The 11,447-nt window shown below is 41.0% G+C and overlaps 1 protein-coding gene across 1 annotated transcript in view; it reads right to left on the reverse strand.

The window, feature by feature from the left end:
• Window positions 1-2,280, reverse strand: part of LOC311226549 (uncharacterized protein) — a gene marked incomplete at its 5' end in the record, with an annotated part of 109,156 nt that extends 106,876 nt beyond the window's left edge. The window contains one exon of the mRNA XM_084311969.1: window positions 1,838-2,280. Within this exon, the coding sequence (XP_084168095.1) occupies window positions 1,838-2,280 (443 nt within the window). The remainder of the gene's footprint in view (window positions 1-1,837) is intronic.
• Between the last annotated feature and the right edge of the window lie 9,167 nt (window positions 2,281-11,447).

Below are 11,447 nucleotides of genomic sequence, written 5' to 3' on the forward strand. Positions count from 1 at the left end.
AACTATCCGCTCTTGGTGGTAAATTGTGTTGCTGTTGGTTTTGTTTCATCAACAAATGAGAGGCAGAACACAGTGAATGTATCCGTTTGTTTATTGCACTTTTATTGCACTTTCTTTGCTGAAAAAGATATGCTACATTGGCTAAATGGCTAACGCAAGGTATTTAAAGATGGCGGCTTTGTAGTTTTTAAGCAGGAAGTGTAGTGAGCGTTCAACCTTTTCTGATTGGTTGAAATGGCCTTCATGTCTGAACAACATCGCCGCCTACTGCTTTGGCATTGTACTACATGTATCGGTTGCTGGTTTTCCAGCCGCCGTGAGTACGTGGTTATACGCGGTTATTTACCTGTGTGGACAGAGGTTTATTTTTTTCAAAACTTCTGTGTCATTAATACCCGTGATCGCGTGGACAGGGCCTGAGTCGCCATGGCAACAGATTGAAAAGTTTGAACCTGCTCCGCAGCAGGGTTTAGTTCAGTTAGCTGGATAACCTGCATGGCCACACCCTCGCAAAGAAATGCCAGCTCGCTTCCTGAAATAATTCTCACAGTCTAGATCCCATTATAGTCTGGTCAGTTTGGGGCAAATATGGGGTCAAGGCTGCAAATTATGATTAACATTTGAGCCAATGTTTTTCTGTTCATTTAGGGTCCAATAAAGAAAAAAATGCAAGGAGCCCAAAAAATTAGGTAGGCGAAGTCTCTGAAACGGCCACGCCCACTTCTTAGATCTGCAATTTTGTATCTCGGCTCCTGGAGGTCGCAGAGAGTTGATTTTGGGCTAGAAGGTTGCGGAAATACCACATTTATATTAGTGTTATGAACAAACATATGCCCTAAAACCTTTACTTTTTGAGATATTCATGAAAAACCTTTTTTTATCTCTGAATTGATCAGCGCCCAATCCACTTCAGCCAAATCTGCTCATGAAGGCCATGCAGTTAGTTTGGGCCAAAGTTCTAAATCTACTCATGGGGCATACTAGTGTTTAGGTTGAGGCTTTGTTATAAGATGAGGACCCCAACAACCACCCAAGAAACAAAGCAAACCACTTGAAGTCCAAAAAAACTTTATTTGAACACATCACACATCCCATCACACAGGATTCAAACACTTGCTGAGGCACTTGCAATAAATTAGACATTTCATCCCCCTGCCAGCACAAGAACATGAGGTGCATTTATTAGATCTGCAACTACACACCCCTGTTACCTGAGACAATGTGTCTCCTGCGGAAACTGTGCTCCACTTGACGAAGAGTTTCTCCCCATCGGTAGTCCATCCCCATTCAACAACCGGGGAACAAGGGAGTTGTAGAAGGCTGTTCCCCCACAGCCATCCTGCCTGGACTGTATCTCTCAACAGATGCTGTAGAAGTGCATCCTGGCTTGGGGGCAGGTCTCGCAGCTCCTCTTTAACTGAGTGCTTGAACAGCTGGAATCTGAGTCCATCTATAGGCTACTTGCACAGTCGTACAGTCCAGCCTTGTTGTACCAGCTCATTACCCAGGGTTCAATAACTTCCATGCTGTTCTTAACAGTCTCGATTCTAGGGCAGCAACTTACTGTGGTTCATCCAGGCTTTGAATTGAGCATTCTTTGAGTGGCCAAAGAAGGCACTCACAGAATCATAGCCACTGAAAGAATGGAACACAGGCATGGCATCAGCCACATCTCCACCAAGCTTCTTGTGTGCTTCTGTGATTGAGTATAACTGGCATTTGTCCGGAACAGCAAAGTTGACGAAGTTGCAAATCACAACATACTGACAGGAACTTTGTAGTGAACCCTAGTAGGATGACAACTACATCGGAGTTGACTGTTCGAACCGTAACTGACTTGATCCCCTTGTTTAGCATGTCCATCACATGGAAAATGATGCAGTTGTTAGCCTCCTCAAGCATCTCTATGCGGTCATAAAGCTGGATCTCAACATTTTCGCCAACGTTTGCAAGGATCTTCCTGCCGTAGGTGATGCTGAACTCCTTGCTCCAGTTCCATGCATGTTCCTTAGCAATCCTGGCGAACATTAAATTCAGGGCTACCTTGTTGTCTTGATTAGACAGAAAACCTTCAAAGAATTGCTTAGATTCCGGCACAGTGTCATTCTCGCTGAAGGCCATCTGTGAACTACCTGCTGACCCCAGATTATTTATAGTCACTGTCTCAATGCTCATAGTCTGGTAGAGGTCAGCCACAATGTCAATACGATTTGCTCCCTTCTCATGACCAATCTTGGCAACGCTGTTCAACACCTTGATGACAAAGTCCCGGAATGTCATGCCTTTGGTGAGAGACTTTGCCAGGATTCGTACTTGCACAGATAGATCTATCACAAGTCCCTCTGAGGCTATAGATTGAACTTGTACTCCGATGTCCTTCAGGATTTGAGACTTTTGGCTGTGATAAATGTCTCCATCCTTTCTTGACAGGGCTTCTGGTAAACCTGTGATTGAAATGAATAGTTTTACCAAAACTAAATTAGCACTGTCAAATCAATTCACTTATAAAATGAATAATTGAACATCACTGTATCGAGAATCTGGTAAGACGAAAGTTGCCTGCGTCTAAAACATTGAATAACTTTGAAATTATATTAACTAGATTTACCTGTGAATTCACCACCAAAGAGCCTCCTTGTCTCTTCTTCTCTTGATCTGCAGGCCTCCTTCAGCTTTGCAAAGGTTCCTTTAGGTGGCTTGATTGCAGGGCTAGCAAGCTGGGCCCTCATTTATCAACAATGCTTAGAAAGTGTTCTATTTCCGTTCTGTCCAAAGATTAAAACCTGATTAACAGTGAAACTGTATATAGCCTCCAAGCCTCTCTGACACGTTATTTCGGGTCGCGCCTTGAAACTTTGGGAACCATGTATTTATATATAAAGTACATGATAACTTCCGGTTTGACAGCAGTATGTAGCAGGCGCGTTTGGTTACAGCTCCGCTCCCGTCAACGTTAATTTCGTTTAAAAACCTTATTTTAACAACACTAATGAGATTAAACCACATTGTATATATTAAATAAGACCTTCTACTAACTATATCAAAAGACATAAAGATTCAACATGGAACCTAAAGACAAGAAAAAGAGTGGAAAGAGACTCGGAGCCGACATTCCAACGGCGCAGGTTTTGACACGTTCGAAGGATACAGCTGTCGCCAGTACAACAGTGCCGTTGTTGACTGGCCCCGTCGGGGAGACAATAGTGGAGAATATACCGGGACCAACGACGACAGGCCCCGAGAGGGTGACAGCAGACGACAACATAACGGTAACGGCGGGGAAAAACACAGTGAGAGATAAAGCAGGGGAACTTGAGAAGAAAATTTCCATCAAACCCACTGTGTACCCTAATGCACCTACAACGTCAATTGACACAAGCAGTGAAGTTACACAACCCGACTTCAATTCTCTGACTAACCTGATAAAAGATCAGATACAAGTAGGGAAGGATCAGATGGTCGCTTTCAAATTACACATTGATGAATTCAAAGTACACATCGATGAATTCAAATCACACATCGATGCTAAATTCGAAGAGGTTATAAAAGCGGCCGCTGTACAGGCCGGGCGAATCACTGCAGTGGAGAATACGGTGCTAGGAATTACACTGGTGGTCCAAGAGAACGAGAAGACCGTTAACGATGGATTTACAGAGTTAACGAAGGAGATAAAACAGGTGGAAGAAGCGTTTCGGAAGAAAATACAAGACATCGAAGAGGAAGCAATGGAGAGGCGGCTCGAGATCCAACGTTACTACCGGAGAAATAATATCCGTATTGTGGGACTGGATGAATCAGTCAATTGCACAGACGACATGTTTCCAACTGTGTTAGCAGATATTCTAGGTAACCACACCCTACCCACAGCGCCGATAGTGGACCAATGTTACAGAGTCGGTACACGAGACCAAAGAGGCAACGGTCCGAGGGTTATCATTGCTACTCTGCGCAAGACATAAATAAGAGACGCCATCATCAGAGGGGCGCGCAATCAAAGGGGGAAACTGAAATATGGTGATAATTCAGTATCTATCTCCGAAGATCTATGCAAGGAGGCCATCGCTCAGCGTGTCCCCTACAAGGATGTGATGCAGAGATTGTACAAGAGAGGTTTTAAACCAAGCCTTAAGTACCCGGCACTACTATCCATCTTGGGGAAAGATGGTATTAGGCACGGATTACGCACGCCTAAAGACGCAGAGGAATACATGAAGCAACATGGATCTGGTCCCCCGGGGCCGGACGCAACATAGGCTCGAATCAGATAAGCCTACTCATCTTTCTCTTTTTCTCAATTTTTTTTCCTCTTTGTATTTTAGTACTTTTATTAGAATGACTTTACCACGGCTCAACAAAAGCAACAGATGATATGCATGCTGGCAACACTGAGGCACAAGGTGTTTAATACGGATCGTAAGGCATTATATTTATAGACTTCTGGTCTCTGAGGAGACAATAATCCAATATTGACATTGGGAACATTCTGGAATATTCTGGACTCCTCTCTCGACTCCTCGGGGCACAATGGAATATTCCGGAAAATACTAGTAGTCATGACTCCTGGGTAGGAAGATCATTCTGGAAAATAACAGCAGTGTTTACGAATTTACAAGGGTATTCTACAACCTTCTAGAATATAATGCACTCCTACAACGAAGGCCTGTAACTTTAACATTAACATCCGGTATGTATAAACATATGATCTAATGACGGAAGTTTAATAAGGCTTTAAAAAAACATCAGCCACATCTAAAGGTATAAGCATGACAATGTTATTCTAATATTTTAAATAATTACTACACTGATTTAGAGATTTGCATAATGTAGCTCTAAAAGTCTCTGTTTTTCTCTTTATTCAATTTCTTTTCTTTTTTCTGATGAGTTTTATTTGAATTCTCACTTTTTTCTTTTTGATTTTTTTTATGGTGTTAGTATTTTTCTCCACTCTTTTCCTTTTTCTGATGGTTCCAACATAAGTTAGTAGAAGGTTCAAATGAATATATCAATGAAGGTATATTTTTCATTTTTCACACTATTGTTATCCTTGAAGTCTAAAGTTTCTAGCTCCACCTTCTCAGAATATTCTCTTTTTTTTTTGTTACATAATGTAAAATTACAGATTCATACCTTCAAAATAAGCCATCAATTGTCAAATTTGAGACGATAGTTTTCAATCAATGTCCTATCAAACATTCTAGTAAAATCCTAACAACTTTTCAGTATAGGACTTGAACTAGATCCAAGTTCATTCAGCTATCTGATGAGAGAACTACACTCCCAGAATTCAATGTGATCATTGTCATTAGAACCATTTCACACCTGGAGCAAAGGCCCAGTCATTCCTTTGTTATTCCAGTGAATGGACCCAGCAGGAGGCCTAGCCTAGCGACAAGCGGCCACTACATAGTTGGGTATTGAAAAAATGCTCATATACACATAGAGAATAATAATCAACAAGAAACATCAACTGTATCAATTGTATTGTACAATGAACAACCCTATATATCGCTTTTGGATTACAATAGTAATACAAGGTAATGTACTGATTTCTTTTGATTTCTCTGTTTGAGAGAGAGAGAGAGAGTGTGTGTGTGTGTGTGTGTGTGCAGGGGAGTAGCTGGGGGGGGGGGGGGGGGGGGTAGGATGATTCCAAGGGCCCAGCAAATGCCCCAAATTTTTTTATAGATTGGGGGCCCCACATTTTTTTAATAGATTGGGGGCCCACAAATTGATTCTTTTCATGGGGCGCAGAATCTCCAGCTACGCCCCTGTGAGCGCACCTTTCTCTAGAGAGCTGTCATCACTGTGATGCGCGCTTGAATGAACTGCGAGATAACTCATAACTCGTACACACACGCACTCTGTCTCTGCCAGTTATGTTGATGAAAAGCATGTTAGACTACTTTTAATACATAAATTAACGTTCCGTCGGGGTCCAGTGTATTCTAGAGAATGATAATAATAATAATAATAATTAATAATAATAATAATAATAATAATAATAATAATAATAATAATAATAATAATAATAATAATAATAATAATAATAATAATAATAATGCAGGACGCGCTGAAGAAGCATACATAGAAGCAGACTCGACATTAACGTTCCGTCGGGTCCCGTGTATTCTAGAGAATGATAATAATAATAATAATAATAATAATAATGCAGGACGCGCTGAAGAAGCATACATAGAAGCAGACTCGACACAAGTTTCGTCTCGACGCTGCGTCTCAGCGCACACACACACATACACGCACACCACATTATTCTGCGAAGCAGCTCAGTGTCCCGTGGATATTATTGCAAGAGATAATTCATACATATTATGAAAAGCCGATGCCGATCTGTTGTTTAGAATTTGGATGGGGGGTAGCGAGTCTCTGATACCTCTCACCTCTGCGCGGGGGTCTAACACCTATTCACAGCGCACACGCTTCTCTTGTGTCATATGTGTGCGCGCGTGCGTGTATGTGTGTTTCGTGACGCGCTGTAGTTCTCTCGCAAACGGAAATAATTACAAGCATACCATCTAGCAAGAATTAAACGTATTTACAAGTCGTAGTATGTTTAGCAAGTAATGAGACATGTATAGTACATCTCAAAGCACTCAAAATTGTAATTTTTCTATTTTTATCGATTTCTGAAAATATGTACGTTTAGAGCATTTAGAAGACATTCTAATTATTTTGTTCTCCGCCCACGGGAGCAATACGCCCCATTGACTCCTAAGGGTTAATGGGAAGGCGCAAGACCAAAAGCGACATTCTATTGAATTAGAATGAAAGTTTTAGATCCTATGGCAATTAGCATAGGAAGAGTAGGGTTACAAAGCTCATTTTGGGCAACCCGGTTGCTTAAGGAAGGGAGTCATATGCGTAGGATGTGTCTATGGAACACAGTCCTGTACGACTCTCGGTGGGAGGGGGGATTAGGGGATTTTTATTTGTATATATGTATGTTTTTAAGCTCGGCTCTCAACGGGACCTCAATAGTTGGATGTATATCTATTGTAGCTTCGCACTCCAGATTACCAACAACTACACAACAACATGTATAGATTATGGCTAGTTTGAATATAATGATCTGGAACACTGGGGGAATAAATAATCAACACAAATGCAAAAGCGTGCTCACACTGATGAAAAAAGAACAGGTTGACGTGGCTCTGCTAAGCGAAACGCACATTTTAGAGAAAGACATAGATACGTTAGCGGACAACACATATCATAACATTAGTCACTCTTCCTTTGGAACGAGAACTCGGGGTGTTGCCATAGTCGTTAGACGGAAGTTGAATATTGAATTGAAGGGAGTATGGTCTGATGCAGATGGTCGGATAACTATAGCTAAGATTGTACACAAGAACAGGAAAATAGCGTTGGTAGCGGTATACGCCCCAAATTTGTACGAAGTGGGTTTCTTCACTACACTTACCAAAGCAATGTTAGACCTTCCCGATTACTCATTTATAATTGGTGCAGATTTTAATGCCATTTGGAATCCAAGGATGGACAAATCTTACCTCTCCTTTTCCAACGAACAAAAGAATTCATCTAATGCATTAAAGGATTGGTCGAAGATTACAGGTGTAAATGACTTATGGCGATCACTTAACCCCACAACCCGAAAGTACTCTTGTCGATCTGCGAGACATAACACATTATCCAGAATAGATTATGTTTTTGCATCCCCGAGACTATTTGATAACTATGATGTGGAAATGATACCCAATGCATTATCAGATCACTGTTATTTACTCCTAAAAGGAACATTTGGTATACTATCTTCCCGAGCCCCAAATGGCGATTTAACTCGATGCTGCTTAATAACAAGGAATTCATTACACAACTCAAAGAAGCTCTTACAGTATTCCTACGGAGGAATGCAAACTCGGTGCAGGACCCCAGAATATTATGGATGTCGGTAAAGGGAATGATCAAGGATTTCACTGATAGCTTTTCCTCCAAATGCACAAGAATCGATGCTCAAAACTGGCTGAACTGGAAACGCTTTACTCAACGTTATTTAATTATTTACAATACAACAACTCGATTCAACTGGAAAATCAAGTGAATGTACTAAAAAAAGAGATTAACGCCATAATAGACTACATTCTGAAATACAAATACGTAGCACAAGACAACAGCAGTACTCTCAAGGTTTCAAACCAAGTCACCTATTAGCTATGCGATTAAGAGTTAATGCAAAATTTGCAGATATAACTACCATTAGAGCACAACAAGTACTTGTTACAGACCCTGAAAAAATAAACGCGACATTCAAAGAATTCTACTCCAACTTGTATAAATCAGAAACGACCTTCGATCAAAAAAAATTGACACATATCTTAATCAAATTAACCTCCCTAAACTTTCAGAGGATGACGCTAAACAGTTAGAAACACCGATCACACTAGAGGAACTCAAGAAGGCCATATCCGAAATGCAAAGTGGTAAGGCTCCTGGAAGAGACGGTATCCCACCAGAAATGTACCTCTCTTGTTGGGACATAATTGGACCCTTATTACTAAATATGATTTTATACTCAGTCAAGGAGGGGAACTTCCATAAGAACGACAATATTGCTCCTCCTTAAAAAAGACAAAGACCCCACAGAGTGCGGTAGTTATAGACCCTTAAGCCTCCTCGGAACCGATATCAAACTGTACTCTAAGGCAGTGATTCCCAACCTGGGGTCCGCGGACCCCCTGGGGGTCCGCCAGGGGGCGCAGGGGGTCCGCCAGACCACAGATGATTTGAGGTATTTCTTTTCTTTTTTTAATAATTTCTTTCTTTCAGAGAAATATATTAATTAATTAATATTTAATTAGCATATTTTTATCATCAGAAGCATGAATAGTCTCTCCACTACAATAAAAAATAAAGATAAATAAATAAACATCTAGACATGATTTTTGAACGTTAACAGTAGGCTACCGGGTAGCCGCTAAAACGCGAATCAGTTGACTGTATCACTTTCCGTAGCTAGCCTAGCACGCTAGTTAACTTTCTCGGCTCGTCTGCAGTCAGCCGCCAGAGGCGAAAATGTGTGACAAACGAAAAGGAGATGACGGCAGCTCATCTGCAAAAAAAGTTAGGACCTACAGCAATCGCGAAAATTACATCAACTAGGCTTCACTGAAGGACCAGACAAACGACCTGAGTGTGTGATTTGTGGAGAAAAGTTGGCAAACTCGAGCCTGAAGCCCAGCAAGCTGAAGAGACATCAGGCGTCTAAGCACCCAGAAACCGTTGGGAAGGATCTGGACTTTTTTCGGAGGAAAGAACAGTCTCTCAAGGCGAACAAGCCCGTTGATGTTAGAGTAGCGTGGAGCAGGGGTGGCAGTGATTTACAGAAGGCTACTGAAGCCTCCTTTGAGTGTTCGCTTTTAATTGCAAAAGCAAAGAAACCGCACAATATTGGCGAGCAGCTCATCAAACCAGCCTGCATCAAAATGGTTTAGAAACTGTGCGGCCCACAGGTGGCGGATAAACTAAAATCAGTACCACTCTCGAACAATGTAGTGAAAGACCGAATTGATAAGATGTCAAGTGATTGCGAGCAGCAGCTGTCAGAAAAGCTTAGAAAGGGTCCATTTGCCATACAACTTGATGAAACTACAACTGTCGCAGACGAGGCTGTGCTCATTGTTTATGTGCAGTATATCGAAAATGAGGATCTGAAGCAGGACATTCTCATGTCAGTCAACCTTACTACCACCACTCGAGGTGAGGATATTTTTACTGCAGTGGATTCTTACTTCATTCAACATAAATGCAAACAGTTCACCATTAGGGCCTGATTTGAGAGGATGAATACAGGATTTGAATATTGGCCAACATTTTGAAATACATATGGTGCAAGATGAGATTTGTTGATTGAAGGCACAAGTCAAAGAAGCATAGTGGGTCTAATTATGATGCATATGCCTGTGTATAAGCAGTTTGTTATTAAAATGACAAAAAAAAGTATTAAAATGACAAAAAAAAAGTATTTTATGGTATTTTATTAGGAGGGGGGTCCAGGAATTTAATCAGAGATGTTTGGGGGTCCCTGGGGGAAAAAAGGTTGGGAACCCCTGCTCTAAGGTATTAGCCATCAGACTACAAAAGCATATGACGTCTTTAATTCATCCGGACCAAACTGGCTTCATAAGAGGCCGCTTGATCACTGATAACATAAGACGATTACTGCACGTACTAGATGCTGACAAGGATGACACCACACCTAAGGCGATGCTGTCCCTGGATGCAATGAAAGCTTTTGACAGGTTGGAATGGTCGTATCTATGGGCAGTATTAGAAAGGATGGGGTTAGGTAAAGGTTTCATTGATATGATTAAAGTATTATACAAAGACCCACGGCCATGATTACAACAGGTATAATCACCTCCGGAATCTTTCTGGTATCACGCTCATCTAGACAGGGTTGCCCTCTTAGTCCCGGACTATTCGATCTATAATTAGAGCCTTTAGCACAATATATAAGACAATCCCAATCCATAGAACCAATCGTAATCAAGGGCACACAACATAAAATGTGTTTATATGCGGACGACGTAATACTGTTCATGCAAAACCCCAACACCACATTGCCTCATCTGCTCAATTTGATTGAGGACTTTGGAGATTTATCGGAATTTAAGATAAATTGGCCGAAGTCGGCTTTCCTTCCACTTAACGCTCCTGCAAAAAAAAATATAACCCTCCCAGAAGAGATACCTATGGTAAAACACTTTAGATGTTTGGGAGTGGAAATATTCCCCACCATAAGACAAACGGTGAAGCACAATTACATAAAAATCCAAAACAAAATCAAAGACGACCTTGACAGGTGGTCAAAACTTAAAAACTCAGTACAGGCACGGATATCAATAGTTAAGACGTACTACCTAGGATCAACTTCTTCAGCTCAATGCTACCGTTACCCCCTCCAGAGGGTTACTGGAAAAAATTACACTCCTCCACATACAAATTTATTTGGAATAACAAACCACCACGTATAAAAAGATCCACCGCACAGAGAAACAAAGCAGATGGTGGTATGGCATTTCCAGATTTTTTCCACTATTTTAAGGCGTACACTTTAAGACCATTGACAACATGGTTTGATCCCCAAGCATTAGTATCCTGGAGAAATTTAGAAGAAAATATAGTAGCCCCACATAGACTGAAGGACATAGCATACACTAAATTATCAATTAAGCAATGCGAACGGAAATTTGGCCCCATAATTACTCATGCGATCCGGATATGGCGTGAAACACAGAAAAAATATTCGAACCCACATAAATGGCATAATCATACTCCCTTATTCAATAACAATGCACTCTTGATTGGAAAATGACCTATAAGATTCCCTATATGGGAAAAGCAAGACATACACTCATTAGGTGATGTTTTTAACAAACAGGGTTTTTGTAGTTATGAAGAGATACGCAAAA

The sequence above is a fragment of the Notolepis coatsorum genome (genome assembly GCF_963971535.1).
Source record: "Notolepis coatsorum genome assembly, chromosome: 4".
Taxonomy (NCBI): domain Eukaryota; kingdom Metazoa; phylum Chordata; class Actinopteri; order Aulopiformes; family Paralepididae; genus Notolepis; species Notolepis coatsorum.